Below are 22,774 nucleotides of genomic sequence, written 5' to 3'. Positions count from 1 at the left end.
ATGGAACTGCCTATCTGAACCCAGCCCTACCCTAAACTGCTATTCTATACAGCTTAACATATTTGGCATTCACACATCATCTCAACTTTTCTTTGTGAAAGCAAGTCAGGTTTAATGCCTGGCATGAATACGCCCAGCTGGTTTTATCGAGCGGTCAACCTGAGAGGTCCTAAAATATCAAATTTTCTCACTTTTTTGGCAAATCAAAATAAAGAACCAGAAACATGACACTGTGGGTGAGATGTCCCCCGATACAAATCCAGTCCACCTTTAATTTGAGGTGTCAGGCAGCCAGAGAAGTAAAGGGGATCTTATGTATTTTATAGTTATGTCTAGACTTCCTTCTCCTTCCCTCTGTATTTCCCCCAGGGGTTGCCGCTGTAATCCAATGGCCTGTGTAAACCAACACTCCCAGCTTTATTGCTCTGTGTGACTGCTCTCTTCCCTAAGCTAGACAGCCACACTGCACACCGGTTAGGCTCTCTCTCTCACACACACACAAATACATGCAGTACATGTACACACACACACACATGCACCGTGCAGATAGCTTGATGAACCCTTCCTAACGCTCTCTTTGAAATTCGGTCATACATGCATCTCCATCTGTCTCTCTTTCTTCTTCTCTCTTGCTCTCACTCCTTCTTTTCAAACACACACACACACACACATACACACATACTCAGTATCCACCCTGGAGGCCCGAGAATCTCATTTAGCACTTTAGAGAGAGGCCCAGACACTTTATTATGGCACATCCCAGGAAGAAAGAATAGATGTTTCAGTGGTACAAAAGGATGACAATAGAGAGAGAGAGAGAGAGAGAGAGGGAGGTGGAAATGATGTGTGTGTGTGTGTGTGTGTGTGTGTGTGTGTGTGTGTGTGTGTGTGTGTGTCTGTGTGTGTGTGTGTGTGTGTGTGTGTGTGTGTGTGTGCATGCGTGCGCGTGCGTGTCTGTGTGTGTGTGTGTGTGTGTGTGTGTGTGTGTGTGTGTGTGTGTGTGTGTGTGTGTGTGTGTGTGTGTGTGCGTGTGTGCGTGCGTGTGCGTGCGTGCGTGTGTGTGTGTGTGCTAGAGAGACACACAAAGACAAAGAGCGGGAGGAATTAAAATGGGAGGAAGACCAATGATGTGAAACAGTCAACAATAAGTGCGAGGGAGAGAATTAGAGCGGTGAGGAAGATGGAGCGAGTGAGTGAGCGACAGGAGAGGCGTCTTCGGGGGCTTCAGTGTGTTGTTGATGAGTAGTGACAGGTGCCAGCCAGTGGAACAAGCAGGGTGCACCTCTGTCACCAAGCCCGACACACACACACACACACACACACACACACACAGGCCTGCTATATATGCCCCCAACGCTTGTTCACCTCCTCTTCTTCCATCTCTTCCTCCCTCCTCTGTTTGACAGAGAGATCTCTCCCATGCTGGGTCGGTTCAGGCCGGTCACAAGCGTTATTAAAAGATTCAGTTTAAAGGGACTCTATGTAAGAATCAGAACATGCTTGTTAACAGTGACACCTGTGGCCGCTGAGTCAGCGACAGTCAGCGTCCTGTTGCTCGCACTACTGACACGCGAGACTGAACGTGACAGGAATCATGTTGATTAACGTTAGCAACATTAGCAGCTAAAACCACAATATCATTATATATCTCACCTGCTTGGCAGTAATGTTAGCTTACCAAACAAAGGTCTGTCCATGAATGGAAGGCCCAACCAATGTTAATCCCAGCCTTAACTTTTCCTGCTTCAGCTTCCCGACCGTGGTCAGAAGGCAGAGGGGAGACTTAGGCCGGAGTCGATAACGTTAGTTGCTCCAGAGTTAACCCCCCGTCACTTCACTCAGCAGCAGGGAAACAAGACACATTTCTGCACAAACTGCAACTTCCATTGTACATTCACAGATATTCTCAGAGCTAAACTAACTCTCTCCCGCTCCGCTGCTCGCTCGTTTTCTCACACACTCGCCGCTGCCCTCTCTCCCTTGCTTCACCATTCACTTCCCACTTCCACACACACTCCCACAATTCTAGTTTTCCTCCGACGTCGGTCACATTCCTGATTTGCAAGACAGACTTCACTAGATATAACTTTAACATTTGTGTTGGAGCCTGAGTTGTGGTGGGGGCTGGTCGTTTGTTGGCGTTAGCGGACTCCATTTCTAACTGAACGTTAGCTACGGCTAAGGCACTCGCGAGCCGGCATGACATCACATTCGTTGGATTTTCCAGAAAGAAACGGGCCTGGGTTCTTCACATTAAAAGCAGTCTACAAGCTGATAGAGGAAACCTATTTTTTAGGTTAGGTTACAATCTGTTCACACATTGGCAATAAAAAATGTTTTATACGTGTAAAAAGTTACATACAGCCCCTTTAAGGGAAGATTAAAAGCTTAAAGTGATAAACAAAGATGATGTATGGGTACGCAGGGAGTCCAGACTGCTAAAGAGCGTGTGCAGCTCGGTCAGGACCGATGATTAAAATTCTTGTCTTATGGATATTCAACTGGAGGATGCTTTGACCCATCCGCCCCCCGATGTCAAGATGACAATTATGTGAAAATGTCTGCTGAAATCATTTGGAGAGTGACAACTGGCAAACACTCAGACAGCAGCACACAGCGGTGCAGCGGGAGAGAGAGTAGCCAATCAGTCTTACCTCGCTGTTTACAAGCCGATCTGAGCTCATCACGCGGTGAAAAAACAAAAGCCTCACTGCTCACAGTTGCTCAGAATATGAATAGTTTTATCTATTTTATTATTTTTGTTATTTTTTATATTTGGCAATTGATTGTACACACACCATCTCCTCATGGGTGTCCACGTTCAAACTGAAAGACGATGATTTTTGTTGCAATTAGTCATTTTCTAAATCTCAGGGTTGGCTACCTTATTAAAAAAATCAACTTTTCATTCCACAAGTTTACAATGCAGTATTTATCTGTTTCAATATTGTAATGGAAAGTCACAAAGATTGAATAAAAACAAGTTGTGTCTGATGTGGCTTTTCCACAAAAAAAAAAGTTTAATTATCTTCAGTACAATATGTGAATATTAGAGTTGTCAATCGATTAAAATATTTAATCACGATTAATTGCACATTTTTTTATCAGTTTAAAATGCACCTTAAAGGGAAATTTGTCAAATATGTAATACTCTTATCAACATGGGAGTGGACAAATATGCTGCTTTATACAAATGTGTATATATATATATTTAATATTGGAAATTAATTAACACCACAAAACAATGACAAATATTGTCCAGAAACCCTCACAGGTACTGCATTTAGCATAAAAAATATGCTCAAATCATAACATAGCAAACTGCAGCCCAACAGGCAACAACAGCTGTCGGTGTCTCTCCCACAGCTATCACTATTTGTGATGTCATATGCTTTTAACATACACGTCTTAAACTCAGATTAAAGGTGAGTTCTTTGGGAAAATTGAGGATTGTAAAAGGCAGAGGAATGTTTTTTTTTTCCAACAGTACAAAAACATGCTCCTCAATGAAGAACACACATATTTGTATCCAGAAAATAGATCGACACTGCCGTTATTCTCTGTTGTAACTCGTGTGTCTCTGTGTCTTTCTTCAGGTCCAGGCAAACGTTGAGAAAGCCCTGACGCTGTTTGGCCAGCTGCTGACCAAGAAGCACTTCCTGTTGACATTCATACGAACCCTGGAGGCACAGAGGTGTTAATCTTTATTTATTTATTTATTTATTTATTTATGTATTGTTCAGACATACATTTTTTTTATTTTTTCAGTAAATTGTTTTTTTTTCCAAAACAAATTTCTACAATTTAATAAACAATATGTACCACTTTGGAAAAAAACTATAATATATAAATCATTCAAGAGCTTTAGCATTTACCCTCATGATATTTCCAGCCATCAGAATAGGATCATGTGAATACAGTATACTGCATATTTTATGCTTCATTTTAATGAAATAAAAAATTCATCTGTTTTTTTGTGGGGGGTTTTCTTCGGAATAAATATTGTAGCTCATTTAGAAATACTGGGTAATAGGTTTCAGACCAGATAAAAACAGGTGTCTTGGGGGGAAAAAAGGCTCATTTGTCTTTGGAAAGTGTGCTTTTATCACCTGTTTAATTTGATAAATATGACATGAAAAGGCTGCGCTTCCCCTTTGATTAGGACAGGAAAGGCAAATTGATAAACAGAGTAAAAACATTTTACCAGCTCTAAAATTACCCTAAAGCACTTAGCCAAATGGTTTATGGCAAAACAGAGCGAGACACCATTTGATTAAGATTAAATGTGCATTAATATTTAAATGAGCTGTTATGAGGTTACACGTGTATTTTGAGGAGCAGCTTCAGATGTGACTCGACAAAAGATGGGGGAAAGCAGTGGTGAAATATTGAATGTTATTTTTATACATTTCCAGGTCGTTTTCGATGCGGGACCGCGGCAATGTGGCGTCTCTGATCATGACGGCCCTGCAGGGGGAGATGGAGTATGCCACCGGAGTCCTGAAACAGCTGCTGTCTGACCTGATAGACAGAAACCTGGAGAGCAAAAACCATCCCAAGCTGCTGCTCAGGAGGTGAGGAGGATGTGGAGAGACGTGGGACAAATATAGACTATAGGCTGTAAAACACCTCACAGGAATGTAATGGAATAAACTCACCTTGTATCTTGAACTTAATGTAAATATATTGTTTTATTATTATTATATTATTTAGTTTGATTAAACTCGTCAGTTGTTCTAACTTGAAGTCTTTTGACTTGAAATGGGTTGAATGAACGTACGGCCGAGTGTTCGCTGAAATTAAATATCCAAGAAAAGAGGATTAGCATACCAGCACACTTCCCAGCATGCATTGTTTTAGGGTGAAAACTCAACAATTTTTGTTTGAAGAAAACACACATTGTGAAAACTGTGTGTCTTTAATACTTGTTGAGTTCTAGTTGTTTTCTCTGATAATAATGAAAACAATGCAAATGACTGAATGAACTGAAAATGTAAAGTTCACAGCAGGCCAGCTGAACATGAACGTTAATAAATGAATAATGAATGAATATTTAGTCGCTTCTGTTCTGGAAACTGCTCAGAAACCCCCTCTGAATGCTCTAGGTCTCTAGTTTGTGGCTGTAAAGTTTCATGAGGCTGTGATTATCCTAGAGGTCACCACAGGTCATTTTATACAGGGAGGTCAAAAAAAAAAAAAAATAGGTCTGACTACAATGAAATGGCTACTATGGGGACTAACATCATCACACATGAATACAGTTGGGCTCATTGGATCCACAAGAGTCTCAGCTTTACCGTGATACCCAATTTATGTAATTCCAACTGTTTAGGAACCCCAGTATGCAGAAATATTCAAATACACCATTTATAGAATAAGCGAAAATAATGCCTATGTACTCCAAAACTCTGTTGTTTGTTTTCATAATCATATCATTTTGTTAGAACTTTTCTTTTTAATGTCACTTTTCACATGTTTTTCCTCTGTGTGTCAGAACGGAGTCTGTCGCTGAGAAGATGCTGACCAACTGGTTCACATTCCTCCTGTACAAGTTCCTCAAGGTAAGCCCGACGACAAGGCCTGATCCTAGAACACCCTTATTATGCTCCTATAATATCCTTATTTAATCTGTTGGCTGTATCTTCTAAACACTGATTAATACTCATCATCTGAAGGGGGATTTGTTTTAAATGTATTTACACTGCCTTGTGTGTTAGAGGCTTTTATTAAAACCTTATTTTATTTCCCCGCTGCATTTATCTCACCGAGGTTATTAAAAGGGGTTTTCCTTTATCAGCTGTATATTTTTTCCGGCCCTACCAGTGCAGTATACAAACAGTAGATCATCAAAGCCTCCCAGCAGCGTTGCCTTTCTTCTCTCCTCTGCTGTTTTAATGTCCTTCTTTTAGTCCACAGATCCCCTCTCCGCTCTCGTAATTTCACTCTTGTAGCCGACACGTCCTCCTCACTGATCTCTGTGTCGTTCTCTTTTAGCTCACATCTCCTCTCCCTCTGATCTCTCTTTCATCTGCGTAGCTTCTGTTGTCATTATTCCGCTGTCAGTCTGCTCTCCGCCTTAAGGTCATTCTCCTCACCAAGGGGGTGCGATGTCGCTCACGCTGTCCTCACGCACCCCAGTCATCCTCCTCGTCCCCCCCCGTCCCCTCTTCCTCGCTCCCTGTTTAAAGAAATGGTCTGCTGTTTCTCTCTCTCTCTTTTCCTCTCCATACTCTAATTACAAATTGTGAAGCTGTCATTATATGCCAGTGTAATCCTAATCACATTATGATATTATTGTCACATAGTAAGCAAAAAGGAGTTGAGTACTGGGGGCGGGGGGCACTGTGAAGAAGATGGCCTTAAATTGGATGTAATTCTTTCATTTTGATTATTATGTTGTATACAGAGCATGGTTATAGTTTATGCATGTATTCTGTGCTCAAAATGCACCTAAACTGTTACTTAAAACCTGTTAAATATTCTATTTCTTTAACTAAAATATAATAAATACACAAAATCCTTTGTGCATTGCTGATTTCCACTGTTAGAGATGTAGGAATCAGAGCCTTTTCCTTTCTCTATACAACAAGAGACACCATTATATCCCTGAAATGTAAATGTCAGCATACAATTAGGGAGCCTTAATGAAGCCACTATATGGGAGTAAAGGCAAATGTTGTCGACAAGCGTGCAGCGGCCCGGGCGCGGATGGCGAAAGCATAACAGCGTGATGTATGCTCGCTCCATCTCGTTAGCAGCTGCCCACCTAATTGGCCCAGATGCTAACGAGGTTCTCGTTAGGAGGTGGAGTGAGGAGGGGAATAGAGGGGGGGTGGTTGGTGGGAGAGGCGGGAAGGAAGAGAGGAAGGGGTTAGAGGTGGGGAGAGGGGAGAAGAATAGAGGAGGGCATGACAATTAGGATTAAGGAGGGGAGAGGAAGAGGGAAAGGGGAGGAGAGGCAGGAAGGAGGTGAGGAAGAAGGAGGTAGGAGACAAAGGGGAGAAGGCAGGGTAGCGTAATAGAAAGTAGAGAAAGTAAAAAAACAAAAACATCCCAACATCAGTTTAGCTCCGTGTTTTTTTAGCACAAGTTTATCAAGATGTTGTTTTTGTCATGGTGTCCAGAACATTGGAAACATTAGTGTGTAAGTAGCCAGACATGTTGTTGCGCAGTGCTTCAGATGAGTGGAAGAGATGAAGGGGGGAGTAAAAGGACAAACACAGTGGATAGACTTAAAAAAGAGAAATAGTATTATGTTACAACAGCATTCGTTAATTATCGTTATCTTTGGAATCCTTGAATTATCAAATATCAAATATCTTTTTGCAACTTATTTTCATACAACAGTTCATACGATACCTTATGAATCAGTTATTCCTCCTTTTTTCGTTCATTTTTCTACCAATGTCCAGCAACACGTGTCAATTTCCACTCATTACATGCATACAGTTTTCAAAATAAACTTCCGTCTTCACAGGAAACAACTTCCTTAGGTTTAGGGAATAAAACTACTTAGTTAAGCAAAAGAACGTATATTGCCGAGAAGTGAAAGTCAATTGGTCGTTCCATGGCAACGTCGGCGCCCAACAGCAAAGGTACGGCTCTGCCATTTTAGACTGAAAGCGACTACCGGACGCCAGCAAACCGTTTGCCTAAAAAGTGCTGTACAAAAGTAAAACAAAATTATTTCTATTCTATTGTCATATTCTATCGAAATGGCCTGTGTTGAACAATAAAATATTCTAAATGTAATAAGCATTTTCAGTCCAAAATGGGGGCAGACACTGAAGTTTCGTCTCTTTGCTTCTATGCTCTTTGGTTAGGCTTGGGAAAATACCGACTTAGTTAGGATTAGGCAACAAAACTACTTATTTAGGTCTAGGAAAAGATTTTGGTTTGGGTTAAAATAACACAGTTACGTGACAAATCCGTCAACCTCTGGGTTCACACAGGATACGAACGCCGGTCTCCTGGGTTAAAGTCTGGTACTTTTTGACCACCCTTCCACCCCGACCTCCTCCCTACGCGCAGTTGCCGCTCTTTATATTTCCAGTTTCACGACTACGAGAATTACACACAAATTGATTTGGGATACACACAAATTACAGTGCATTACTTTTTGTAGGTATAGTTACGAACAGTGTATGAGACCAGCCTGCTTTGTAATAGGTTGCAGGTGTTGCTGGTTGGTGGCCAACCAAATGATTTTTTCCTTGATTCTCCAGGTGTTCTTGTTTAATTTAAACCTGCAATAACTGATTTATTATTTTTTTTAAGGAGGAAATCAAAATGATGACAGCTGCACTCCTCTGACATTACGACATCATACAAATATCATAAACCGTCTCGTCTCCATATTACAGGCCACATTGTAGTTAAAGATTAGTGTAATTATTGTGAAGGTGAGCATTTTCAAGCACACGTTTCTTTCAGAATCAGTGTATAATTTACTGGCTTCACCTGTTATAGCTTTTAAAACCCAATACAATAGCATCCTATACATTTTATACATTTGCAACATATACAGAATCCAAAGTAGCTCCATGAAGAACATATTGTGTGAATGTGAAAGAGAGATGAAGATAAGGAAGATGAAAGAGAGAGAAGGAAAAAAAAAAGAAAAAAGGAGGTGTTAGAAAGAAAAAGCGATTTGTAGAGTGTGCTTGAAGGTGAGACAGATAAATTAGTACTTTCCCCTGTTTCTCATCTGGACCTCATGCATCTCCAACACACACACACACACACACACACACACACACACACACACACACAGTCTGAAGTGTCTCCCTGAGCACTGCTCGGTCGATCATTAAGCTCTCGTCAGGATGAGTATTGGCCGTGATGTGTCCTCTCTCTCCCCTCTAAACCGCTGCTACTTCAGTCGGGAGTGTTTTCCTTGGGCCCAAGTGATGACTAATGACACTATTGATTGGCAAGTGTCTTTGATGGAGCGCTGAGTGGGAAACATATTTATAACATCTGTGTCTGGTCGAATAAAGCTCTGAGATGTAGACAGTGGGAGAGAACTGAAAAGATTTATATAACGCTGCTATAAGTCAGAGACGGGAAGAGAAAGAAAGAGATCACTTAAGGCTGATTCACCCGATGCTGAAAATTTCATCGCAGTGAAAAATGCCTTTTTGGGGCTGAATGTATTTAAATCTGTCCATACTTTATACCTGTTTCCATCTTCATCTTACAGGCTGGATTCTGACTCCCAGTGTCAGTCTGACCATTTCCCATATTTAATATCAGCAGGTTCAGATTTGTTTGACCTTTCACGTCACAACATGATAACCTGATAACACTGTTGCAACAGCGGCCCAATTCCAAACCGCCCCCTACACCCTACAAATGGAGTTCACTCAATCTCAGAGTGGGAGGGTGTAGGCACCGGTTTAGAATTGGGCCTTCGTCATGCTAACACTGCTTCACAAGGCAATGTGAAGTAGAGAGAGAGACAGAAGACAGATGAAAAGTGCTGGGGGTGTGGAAGAACATTATGATGTTAGTTTAATCTGTACTTTTCAAAAGATTGAAATAATCCAACTAATCAACTCCTATTACACATTCGTCTCCCCTTTGCACGTGGTGTTGTGTTTGGTTGGAATAGAAACCGGCTTACTTTGGGGCCTAAAATCAAAAAGCATGTCATGAACTCTATTACTGATAACTAGTATAACTGTGGAACATTTCCGCCGTTAAACACAGATATATTACAGGTATATTTGGTGAGGATCCGTGGCCCTTCTTTCGATGCTAAACCAGGCTAATTCAATTGGCGGCCGAATGCGGCCCTTTGATCATTTATAAATATGAAAAGGTTTTTGTTTTTTTCCTAATAATAATTTCTTCCAATAAGACAGTTTATTCCCGTTCATCAACGTTACCACTTCACTGTTTTTCAACTCTGGCCTCTTCTAAAAAAGTAATTGAATACGCCTGTGATAAACCGTCAAATTGCATTAGCCCTCATTAACTAAAGGAGCACACTGTGGTGCAGTGCTGGTAAAATGGAAGAGCACAGATAGAAAGTGCATGTTTGGTCTCATGCAACATATATTCTAAGGTGTTCCCGTTCAGAGGCACAAAATGTAGGAGGAGAGAATGGAAATACACTAAAAAAAAAAAAAAAAAAAAGCTGCAGCACCTGATTCATCACAGGAAACTGCGTCGAAGAAAGTTGCCTCTGAAATGTTAAAAGTGTTAAATCTGCTATTTCATGGACTCATATGAGAGACAGCCAAGTCAAAACAGTGAGAGTGAGAGAAACTTGTCACGTGTTGCGCTGAGCTCAGCATAACAATCAGTCATGTGACACAGTGGCCTCCTGCTTATTTTCCAGCCTTTCAAAAAGTCACAGCTGCTCAAGTAAAGTGTGATGTGACTGAAGTAGCCAGTGATACTTTACCGTTATATTATTTTGTATCTGAATTAACAGGAATAAGCGAGTCAGAGTCATTCAGTCATTGATCTTTTTTTTGCTGCGCTGGCTAATATTTGTCTTCACATGCAGCCTTCCTCTTGTGGGATAAATGCACGCTTGCAAAACTTTTTCTCTCTTCGATCAATATTCCAAGTTCAGCGGCAGAAAAAAACACTTTTTCTTCTCTGATCTTAATTACCTCTCAGACATGCTCAACACACGTCAAAACAGCCCGTTTTTTAGACCTCATTTAATGACACTTTGCAAATCAGATGAACCGCGGCTGGGCTCACAGTATTTACATCTGTAGTCTCAGTAACTTCCATGCTAAATTGAAATATCTTGCGCCCCTGACACTAATTTGCAGCAACCTGAGATATCCCCCAGAGCTGTCAGTATAGCAGATATAAGCGCTTTCATGAGCGGGCTTTGAGTTGAATCCTTGTGATATTAAGTGGATGGATACACTGTGTTCTAACCCCTTTTTAAGGGTTGTGCAATGATTCATGGGATAGGAAGGAAAGAAACAAATCACTGTACCCAGTTGGGTAACGCTTTATATAACCGTCATTAGTGAATGATACATTGATAGTTTATTAAACTTTAGTTAATACTTATTTTACTGTTAACAATCAATGACATGATGATTAATATAATTTACTAATTATTAGTAATGCTGTAATTATCACTATTTAAACAGTTTATTGTTGCACACATTATAACATTTTATAAACTACACTACGTATTTGTTAATGATTACCAAGTTATTTGTAAACCTGTAAAACTATAAACATGACATACATTAGATATTTGTAACACTTTGTTAATGGTTAATAATTGGTTTATAAACCGTCTATAAACGTTATTTAGATAGATAGATAGATAGATAGATAGATAGATAGATAGATAGATAGATAGATAATGCCTTTTTAGATGTTTTACAAACAATTTATAAAGGTTTAAAATCATTTGGTAATCATTAACAAATACTTAATATAAATTGGTATAATGTGTGCAACAATAGACTATTAATAAATAATTTACTAATGTTATCAGAATGTAATTGCTATCATCTCCTATCAGCTATGATACAATATATCATTTATAAACTAACTATTTCATGTTACACAAACTAATGATAAAATAACAAAAATTATAGCATTACTTAAAATATTTAATCGCATGGTTGTCCATGATTAATCACAAATTAATCACACATTTTGTATCTGTTCAAAATGTCTCTTAAAGGGAGATTTGTCAAGTATGTAATACTCTTATCAACATGGGAGTGGGCAAATATGCTGCTTTATGCAAATAGATGTATATATTTATTATAGGAAATTAATAAACAACACAAAACAATGTCATATACTGTCAAGAAACCCTCACAGGTACTGCATTTAGCATAAAACAATATGCTCAAATCATAACATGCCAAACTGCAGCCCAACAGGCATCAACAGCTGTCAGTGTGTCAGTGTGCTAGTGTGCTGACTGGACTATGACTTGCCCCAAACTGCATGTGATTATCATAAAGTGGGCATGTCTGTAAAGGGGAAACTCGTGGGTACCCATAGAACCCATTTACATTCACATATCTTGAGGTCAGAGGTCAAGGGACCCCTTTGAAAATGACCTTGCCAATTTTTCCTCTAAAAAATTTTGAATAGATTTGGAACGTTATTTACCCCTCGTGACTCCGGCTTTAAAACAGAGCGATCTAAAAATCGCAAGTTGCATTAATGTGTTAAAGAAATTAGTGGCGTTAAATTTGACAGCCCCAATAATTCATAAACTAATTATTTCATATTACACAAACTAATGAGAAAATAACAGAAATTATAACATTACTAATAATTAGTAAACACTGTTAATCATAATTTTGTTGTTTGTTAACAGTAAAATAACTATAAACTAAAGTTCAATTAACTATCAATTTACCATTCATTAATGATGATTATTATAAAGTGTCACCCAAAAGGGCTGTTTTTGTTGTGAATTACTGAACACGTTTGCCCCTTCAGCCCTCTAACAATCATTCAAATGAAAGAATCTAAGACAAGTAAATCAGTCTTTTGGTTTTAACTGCTGGCAACTCTCCTGTTTTCTGTCTGCTTCCTCACCAGGAGTGTGCCGGGGAGCCGCTGTTCATGCTCTACTGTGCCATCAAGCAGCAGATGGAGAAGGGACCCATAGACGCCATCACAGGAGAAGCCCGCTACTCCCTCAGTGAGGACAAGCTCATCAGGCAACAGATTGACTACAAAACACTGGTCAGTAAACTTATTGTGTCTCGAGGCTTTATCTGCTTTGGTCTCGAGGAGTTGTTAAGCTTCGGTCACGTTTGACGAGGACAATTTTTTAAAGCTCCGAATAATCAGCGGCTGAAATTTGGCGACCACCGTTTGCTTAATTGGTCAGAAGTGTGCTGTGGGGAAGGATTCCTTTCAGGGTAAACATGGCGCTTCAGCATCGGTTGTGTTGGGAGAGAGAGAACGTGATCTGGCCGTGAACCTGCAGCCCCACTACTGCCCGGCGTTAATCATTTCTCTCTCCAAAACAAAGCACTCGAGGTTTGGATTGGAAACATCCAGACAAACCTACTTGTCGGCAGGATCTGCTACAGTTGTTTTGGTCTGCACCCATGTGTGAAAGTTATTATAGCCCCAAACAAACTGAACGGACCAGGAAAACATCCAGGTTTTAAAATAGCAGCTTGCAAACAAACTAGGTGTGAAAATGCACATCATGTACATTCAAATGCACCGAAACAATCATCCAGACATCTCCCTAGTTGGCAGCATCTGTGCTTAAGTCTTTTCTTGTGTTTGTTTCCAATTCCCTTTTGTTTCCACCTGTTTGTTTTCTTTTTTCCCTCCAGACGTTGCACTGTGTAAACCCAGAGAACGAGAACGCTCAGGAGGTGACGGTCAAGGGTCTGAACTGTGACACCATCACTCAGGTCAAAGAGAAGCTGCTCGACGCTGTGTACAAGGGCAGCCCCTATTCACAAAGGCCCAAGGCTTCCGATATGGACCTGGGTAAGACACACACTGCTGGATGTGCATGAGACATGTGCACAGGTGTGAAATACTGGCCAATATGGTGGTCCAGAGGCGTACTTATATCAACTGCTACATGAGTAGGTTTCTCGCAACCCTCTGCGACCCACAATAGACCTGTTTTTGTCTTTTTTAGGGGGGTACAGGGGGTCTTTAAGGGGAGATAGCAGTGTGTCAAATTGTCCTTGTCATAAATCAGAAATAAACATAAATTAATTAGTTAATTTATTTAAAATAAATTGTGAACGTGTATAAGGGCTTATAATAGAAGTATATGGTGTCCATTCTCATGCTTACTTATGTCTCATAAGTTGTTGCAGCAACTTTTGGGTTGATACCATTTGTTACACAGATTTGTTGCTAAATTAAACCATTTTTTACCACCCAAGAATTGATAAAAATGATCAATAATCCCTCCAAAATACCACATGAAGTCACCAAGACCTCGAGGAACACCATAGAAAAAGCCATGCAGTGATTTGGTTTCAAAAACTTTTGACATTAAGAGATTTCAGCAGGAATTTCATTTTTCAGCGATTGGATGGCGAGCACTTCTGTTCTAGAATCTGCTCAGAAACCCCCTTATTGTCAATCTACCTAGGAAAGCCATCCATCCTCTGAATGCTCTAGGTCTCTAGTTTGTGGCTGTAAAGTTTCATGAGGCTGTGATTATCCTAGAGGTCACAAAAGTGACATCAAATTTCATTTTCTACAATGAAATGGCTACTTTGGGGACTAACATCATCACACATGAATACAGTTGAGCTCTTTGGATCCAAAAGAGTCTCAGCTTTACAGTGATACCCAGTTTATGTAATTCCGAGACTGTTTAGGGACCCCAGTATGCAGAAATATTCAAACACAGCATTTTAGGATAGGCGAAAATAACACATTAATACTGCATTCAAAAAACGGCATGTTTTTTGCCCCAAACTACATGTGATTATCATAAAGTGGGCATGTCTGTCAATGTCTTCCTGAAGAATGGCGGCAAGGTCGGATGGCCAGAATCATTCTGCAAGACGAAGATGTCACGACTAAGATCGACAACGACTGGAAACGACTCAACACGCTGGCTCACTATCAGGTACGCTAGCACCGACGTGCACATAAAAAAAGGCACAAGCAAAAGTCGACAGCAAGGTTGGATTCACACGGTGAATATATTGTTGTGTTTGTTTTGGTGCGCAGGTGACAGACGGCTCGGTGATCGCCCTGGTGCCGAAGCAGAACTCCGCCTACAACATCTCCAACTCCTCCACCTTCACCAAGAGCCTCAGCAGATACGGTACGACTCCCATTCTGCTCGTTGACATGACCCTATTTAAATCGTTCCATCTAATGATTACCCATCTCTCCAACTGCCTACCCTCCCCCCCTCACTCTTTCATTCGCTCTTTCTCTTTGTTTATCGTGGCCATGATTGGGGCCTCCATTCTTTGCAAATGGCAATCCTTTTTTATCCGTCGCTATCAGCCCAGGCCAAGGCTATTCCACGGCTATTTCCAAGCAGCCCGTAAATGACAGGCATTAAAGTAGACACCTCGATCCCCAGCTGACAGAGAGAGAAAGAACACCTGGCAGTCAGCGATAGACAGAGGCCCGGGCATCAATACGGTATACTTCACTGGAAAATTAAACTATTTAGAAGATAAATTACTCTGTAGTAAAATAAATGGACCCCTTGTCTGATACAAAATGGGTAGCGACCCCTCAGGCGTGCACGGCTGTTATCGTCGCAACTGAAATAGACTCAACAACCTGGATTTTCTCTAAAAGTACCCATCAAAATTTTAGGTTAGAATGTTAATAATCTTTTTTTTCTGTGTGTGTAAAATGAAAATAGACAGAGCACTTTTTGGGGTAGCATTTTTTCCTCAATTTAACACTGTAGAGATGAAATGCAGGAAACATAGGGAGAGTCCTTGGCTGGAATTTGGAGTCATTTGGAGTCATGTTGCAGTTATGTATTACACACTTTAACCATCAGGCTACTTGGCATCCCCAAACAGGACTCTTTATCAGAGTTTGTATCCATTGAAGGCAGATTCTGATGACAATTGTGGTACCTGAAAATAGCAGGAGAGTGATACCTCTGCTTTTTCCTCTAAACCATGTCATGAAAGTGGGTAATATTCTATTTTAATAATCTCTATAAACAGATATCTGGCAACTGTAAAATCTCTGGTTTTTGTTTGTAGTTCCGCGTAGTATTGATTTATCACGTTTGAATGTGCTTTGGTTGCGTGCAGGTAAACAGAAACGGCAAAAGAGGCGGAGCGCATTGTCCGACATGAGATATCGGAACACATCGGCTATCGTGTCAGGATGACTTCGTTTTTTTATTAGCTTTTTAATTATCTGCATTCATATGCGTATATCGGTTTATGGAGTTTAGCCCAAAATGTTGTCTGGACCTAAAACACCTACAAAAAGTCCAGAGCTTATCGCACACTAATCAATGACCGGCGCACAGAAGAGGAAGTCTTGGCTGGCTACACCGGAACTCCCAAAATATTTGCCGCTGCCCCTATAGTCCAAATTGTCGCCAGACCGATGACGACTGACTATTTGACCCACGAGAGAGGCCAGGACAATGACAGTGTGTGTGGACATGTATTTAAACCTGCGATAACATATTTTTGCCCACAACAAACAAGCTCTAAACTAGAGGCTGTCAATCGATTAAAATATTTAATCAAGATTAATCGCATGATTGTCCGTAGTTAATTACTCGCAAATCAATCGCACATTTTTTTTTTCTGTTCAAAATGTACCTTGAAGGGAGATTTGTCAAGTATTTAATACTCTTATCAACATGGGAGTGGACAAATATGCAGCTTTATGCAAATATATGTATATATTTATTATTAGAAATCAATTAGCAACACAAAACAATGACAAATATTGTCCAGAAACCCTCACAGGTACTGCATTTAGCATAAAAAATATGCTCAAATCATAACATGGCAAACTCAAGGCAACAATATCTGTCAGTGTGCTGACTTGACTATGACTTGCCCCAAACTGCATGTGATTATCATAAAGTGGGCATGTCTGTAAAGGGGAGACTCGTGGGTACCCATAGAACCCATTTACATTCACATATCTTGAGGTCAGAGGTCAAGGGGACCCTTTAAAAATGGCCATGCCAGTTTTTCCTCGCCAAAATGTAGCGTAAGTTTTGAGGGATATTTAGCCTCCTTCTCAACAAGCTAGTATGACATGGTTACCAATTGATTCCTCAGGTTTTCTAGTTTTATATAATGCCAGTATCTTCACTCTAGCTTTAAAAGTGAGCCCTAATATATATATATATACTATATAGCCCTCACAACAAATCCCTGATTCTGTAGCCTATCTATTCGGAGGCTCCTTGACTTGAATAAGAATGGAAACATCTGAAGAAATGCATCAAACAACACCTACACTGTTTGAGTAGTGGGTTAGTAAAGAGAGATGTAGCGGGGGGGAAATTAGATTTCTGAAATCAAATGTTTGGCTTTTTATGAATCATCTCACCCTGATAAAAGACACAGCTGCAGCTATTTTGCTTCACAGCAAATACATTTTCAAAAATGTGTGTTTGCTTTATGATTTAATTGTGATCATGTGGGTGTGTGCTCGTGCCTGGATGTGTGTGTGTGTGTGTATGTAGGAGGTTTTATGAGCGCGGGTAAATGTTGGCCACCAGTGGCCATGATGGGTTTTGGAATCAAAGCCACTCAGCACCTCGCCGGCAAGAGCATCAACAGCACTAGACGCCACCCCACTCAGCCTCTTTCACTCTTCTATCCCGTGCTCTCCCATTACTCTCCATTTCACCCCCTCTCTCTCCGTTCACCTGAGTTGTCTCTGTGTCCCTTTAGCCCACCCCCACCCCCCCACTGTTCCTGTCATATCCCTCTCCTCTCCATCCTTTCACCAAACATAAAGGCATTGCAACATGCATCAGCAACTCTCTCTCTTTTATCTCTCCACCTCTTCTATCCATTTCATATATCTTCTTCCCCAGGAGCAACAGCTAGTCTGGAGATAGTCCTCCCCCGCCCACCCTGTGCACATCACCTCCCTGGTTGCTTTTCCCCCTCTCCATCCTAAATGGAACAGTCGTAGATATGCATCTCCTTGCTCCGCTCTAATCAACTTTGACACTCGCACCATGAATAATGAAACAGACGTAGATGATAGAGAGTGTGAGTCACAGTCTGTAAAAGAGAGAGAAAAATTAAAGAAACACGCTGGATTTGTACAGAAGCCCTGAAAGGCAATAGAGAATTTATTTTTTTCTGGTCATACGTTTTCTAAGTCTGATCTTAATTATTTTCTCTGTTGTGTTTATGGCTTAAGAACAGGTAAAAAAAAATGTTTTGCCAGGATTATATTTCTAAGTTACTTTTTTTTTCCCTGGAAAAAAAATTAGAGAAACAAAATGTTTCCACCTGTTTTCACTAAGAGGCAAAGAAAAAAAAGTAACTTAAAGTAAAAATCTGCCAAAAAAATGTTGTTTTTTTCACTTGCTTTCACACAGGAAAAAAAAGGTAACCTAAAAAAATCAGTCTGAAATTTTTTTTCACTTGTTTTACAGAAGAAAAAAAAATGTTTGGCAAGTTTTCTTTTGCAATTTATAAACACAGGACAGAAAATAATTTAGATCAGACTTAGAAAATGGATCACCAGAAAAAAAAAAAAAATGTTGCTTGCCTTTCAGGGCTTCCGTAATTTTGGGGGATTATTGGTTTATTAGTTAATTTACCTGTCATGTATTGAGAATCTACATGTTTTTAGTTTAGTTTAGTGGAAACCACTTATAGTGATCACGGTTACAGTGATCAACCGCTTTTATGGATCAAAAAGCTTGGGCCAGAATCATTCCTTTACAAATGCTGTTAAAATAATTTGCTTATAGTAATCAAGTAGTCCACCTACAGTGTTCATTTTGGGTCTTTTCGTACATGACAATATACAGAAAAACACTAACTCTGTTAGACTAACGTTAATTGAATTTTAGTTTTTGTTTTTTAACTTTACTCCCGTGATACTTTGCCTCGCGGACCGTCTGCTTTTACGGCTGGATGCCTGAAGCTGACGCTGTGTGTACATTGACATCATAACGGGAAAAGAAAATAATTTTCTCCAACTAAAAAACGAGGAGAAAGCACCTGTGGATGAAGCCGCCCTCGTCAGGTGGATTAATAATGCCTGGCCACGTAATGCCCCCAAAGTGAAACTTTGCCGATCCTCAACCGGCTCTGCCGCACACATGCAGGCTGCTGCCCGTCTCCCTCCGCGCTGCTACCGGGTGAGAGAATGAGGAGCCCCAGCAGCTGTAGCTTAGTGGGTAGAGTGGTCCTCCTTTAACCGCAAGGTTGGCGGTTTGATTACCGTTTCCTACTGTCTGCATGTCGAAGTGTCCTTGAACGAAACACTGAACCCCAAGTCTCTCCTCAGGTGCTTTACAGCAGCCCACTGCTCTTACATGCTTAGGATGGGTTCAATTCAGAGGTCAAATCTTCATGTATGTGCCTGTATGTATATGAAGAATGTAATAAAGTTCAAGTTTAGGTCAAAGGGGCGCCGTTCTGCATGCACGCTCGTGCTGCAGAGCCGCCCAAAAACGGTAATGCATAATTAGTAGCGAGCCTGTAAATAGCAAAGCTGTCAGTTTCATTACCTTGATTTCATGTAATAAATATACTGTACAAATGTCAATTAGACGGTAATCTGCATGAGAAATGATGCACAACAACAAAACCTTTGGTTATGATAATCGTCCGCTTATAGTGATCGATTTGACCCGGACAGACGTGATCACTATAAGCGGTTTCCACTGTATTTATTACCTGTGAGAAAGAGAAGAATAATAGGCTGCAATATTTGCTCTAATAAGGGAAATCAGCTTTTTCTGCTTGTTTTCTGAATCACAACGTTTCTAACAGAAGCCGACATAGTTCCTCCGAATAATAATTCTGTTTTGTGTGTATCTGGTTTCAGAGAGTATGCTGAGGACAGCCAGCAGTCCAGACAGCCTACGGTCCCGAACACCCATGATCACCCCTGACCTGGAGAGTGGAACCAAATTGTGGCATCTGGTGAAGAACCACGACCACTCGGACCAGAGGGAGGGCGACCGAGGCAGCAAGATGGTCTCTGAGATCTACCTGACCCGGCTGCTGGCTACAAAAGTAAGACACAGAGGGAGTAGTATGCTACACGCCAGAGTTTTAAAAAGTTTATTCCAGTCAGGGTGAAAAGAAAAACTCTCAAACTGCACTTGGAACCATCGGGGGAACAGTAAAACTCTCCACTGAATCTCAGACTAATGGGATATTTTCAGTGTTATCAGCTCTTTAAGGCGAAGGGATCCACCTCACCTATTTGATGGTAGAGGAAACTACTAGTACAGAGAGTCTGCAGGTCATTGAGGAGTCTTAAAATGTATTAAATCGCATCATCAAAATCCAAGGCGCTCCTCTTATCAGGAAACGATATATATACATTTTACATTTATTTGGCAGATGCTTTAGTCCAAAGCGGCATTCAAATGCGGTACAATCTGAGGCACAGTACATCAAGAAGTGTCACAATGTTCTGTTCCAAGTGGTACAAGGTTGCAGGTGCATGAAGTGACACATAAGTGTATAGCAAATGAGAGTTTTTTTCTGTAGAGAGAAAGATATAGAAAGAGAGAGAGAGAGAGAGAGAGTGTGTTAAGTGAATAGGTACTCTCTGAAGAGTACCCTCGAAACTGAGTTCGGCAACTCGTTCCATCACCAAGGAAGCACACAGGAGTTTAGATAGAGATTTCCTCAAATTAAATGAGGGTTAATTTGAACATCGTAGTGAATGAGGGAGTTCAGGCAGGTGGGTGCATTAAAGATTTGAACTGAATGCAAGCAGCAAGAGGGAGCCAGTTCAGAGCCAGAAGAGCGTTACAAGGCGAGAGATCGCCAGTCAGATGAGACCTTTGCAGACTCTGATGGAGAGAGCGAGGTGCAGCTGAGCTGGATATCAATGTCATGCTGGACAGACGGACCGACCGGGATCACCAGGAGTTCAGTCTTAGAAAGACTGAGTTGAAGGGGACGTCCCATCATCCGTATTGAATAGGGCTGTCGTGTGTATGATCGTCCATAGTTAATCATGATTAATCGCAAATTAATCATTTTTTATCTGTTCAAAATGTACCTTAAAGAGAGATTTGTTAAGTATTTAATACGCTTATCAACATGGGAGTGGACAAATATGATTGCTTTATGCAAATATATGTATATATTTATTATTAGAAATCAATTAACAACACAAAACAATGACAAATTATGTCCAGAAACCCTCACAGGTACTGCATTTAGCATAAAAAATATGCTCAAATCATAACATGGCAAACTCAAGCAAGCAACAGTGTATCAGTGTGCTGACTTGACTATGACTTGCCCCCAAACCGGCATGTGATTATCATAAAGTGGGCATGTCTGTAAAGGGGAGACTCGTGGGTACCCATAGAACCCATTTTCATTCACATATCTGGAGGTCAGAGGTCAAGGGACCCCTTTGAAAATGGACATGACAGTTTTTCCTCGCCAAAATTTAGCGCAAGTTTGGAGCGTTATTTAACCTCCTTCATGACAAGCTAGTATGACATGGTTGATACCAATGGATTCCTAAGGTTTTGTACCTTTACTCTATATATGAAACTAAGCCTGCTACAACCTACGAAGTATCGATTGTGTTAATGCGTTAAAGAAATTAGTGGTGTTAAAACGAATTTGCATTAATGCGTTATTATCGCGTTAATAGTCCTAATATTGAAGTAAATGACCACTCTTGAAATCATATTTGTTTGGTTGGCGAGAGAAAATTAGAAACTTGAGCAAAACCTGCAGACTGTGCAACTGTAGGATAGGAAAGGTGGTAGCGAGACCGGCCCTCTAGTTCTATATACTTTAGATGGGGTTTTCGAGTCGGCTTCTTCAGAAGTGGGGTCACTTTTGTGGGTGATTGTGGGTGAGATGTCTTGAAAGAGTATATCGTATTGTAGTATATTCTTGATTGATGATGAAGCTTGATCATTTGTAACATTTAACCTAACCTTATAGAGTGCTCCAGGGATGACGTATTTTTGTTGGCCAAACAGGAAGTTAGCATCGCCCTGGGTTCCCTCGACAAAAAGCCAATGGGATTTTTCCATTGGGTTTTGGATTACTGCAGAAAATAAGCTCTGTGGCAAACACTTACGTTTATGATACTCACATGTTTTATTCAGTAAGATAATCTTGAATCAAATGACCACTTTGATGATTTTTTAAGTGTAAATGCAATCGCCAGAGGTAAAAAGCTAACGTTAGGCTATAAACAAACTACACTAAAGTCACATGAGCGTGAGTATAAACACAACGAGGCTGTGAAGGCGGACGAGTCGGCGTGATGACGTTTAGTAGTCTAATTTAGCCACTTGTTTGCAACCGCCTTTTTGAAGACACGTAAAAGCTTGAGTAAAATTCACGAGTGTGGTATTTACTGACGTATTTTATATCGTAGAACAAAGCGTTAAAATCTCTTCAGCGTGTGTTAACCATAGACTTTATTTCAGGCTTCTAAGTAACTAAAAACCCATTGACTTCCAGACGAGGGAACCGGAAGTGCTAAAATGCTAACTCATTTCTGGGTTTTAGGACTCATTCCTGTAGCTCTCTATTGTCACCAATTTGAGAAAGGACCCATTGTATACACACGTACGTATACATACACACACACACACACACACGGGGAAAACAGACCCGTCCTGGATCCTTGCAACATCCAGCTGTCTTTCCTTTCCTCCTTCAGTGTCTCTCAGTTCATCGTCTCTTTCCTAATTGGAAGAGGAGGAGGGAAATATAGCAACGGGCAGCAGTTACAAGTGAGCCGGCTTTTCAATTTCCACTGGTAATAAGAAAAAACAGATTAATAAACGGTGGGCTTGTGGTGCAGAGTGCAGGGAGGCAGATACAGGAGGTGTCGGGAGACAGGTAATTCGTTGAGGGATTGAAGATTTGGCCATGCATGATAAGAAAAACAGAGAGGCAAATGCAATTGAGAAGCTCATCTTGTCCTTGTCTCTCCGTCGTCTGTCTGCCTGGGCGTCTCGTCTATGCAGATGTCAGTACTTTGATCCGCGACCGGGACAGAATTCATTCCTGTTCCATTTCGCAATGGCCGACTAAATACGATCCCCAAACATTTCCTGCGTAATAGATTCTGCCAGATGGAGAAGTCTGGGAAACAAATGTGTTGTTAGGGAAATTCA

General features: G+C 40.7%; 1 protein-coding gene across 1 annotated transcript in view; it reads left to right on the top strand.

Annotated features, from left to right (window-relative positions):
• Window positions 1-22,774, top strand: part of LOC119490163 (plexin-A1-like) — a 361,229-nt gene that overhangs the window by 325,010 nt on the left and 13,445 nt on the right. Inside the window, 8 exon segments of the mRNA XM_037773385.1 lie at window positions 3,597-3,694; window positions 4,416-4,574; window positions 5,495-5,561; window positions 12,553-12,699; window positions 13,308-13,467; window positions 14,472-14,575; window positions 14,680-14,776; window positions 19,483-19,673. Of these exon segments, the coding sequence (XP_037629313.1) occupies window positions 3,597-3,694; window positions 4,416-4,574; window positions 5,495-5,561; window positions 12,553-12,699; window positions 13,308-13,467; window positions 14,472-14,575; window positions 14,680-14,776; window positions 19,483-19,673 (1,023 nt within the window).

Source organism: Sebastes umbrosus, chromosome 6 (genome assembly GCF_015220745.1).
Source record: "Sebastes umbrosus isolate fSebUmb1 chromosome 6, fSebUmb1.pri, whole genome shotgun sequence".
NCBI lineage: Eukaryota > Metazoa > Chordata > Actinopteri > Perciformes > Sebastidae > Sebastes > Sebastes umbrosus.
The sequence above is the reverse complement of the archived record's forward strand: the minus strand, read 5'-3'. Positions and strand labels throughout refer to the sequence as shown.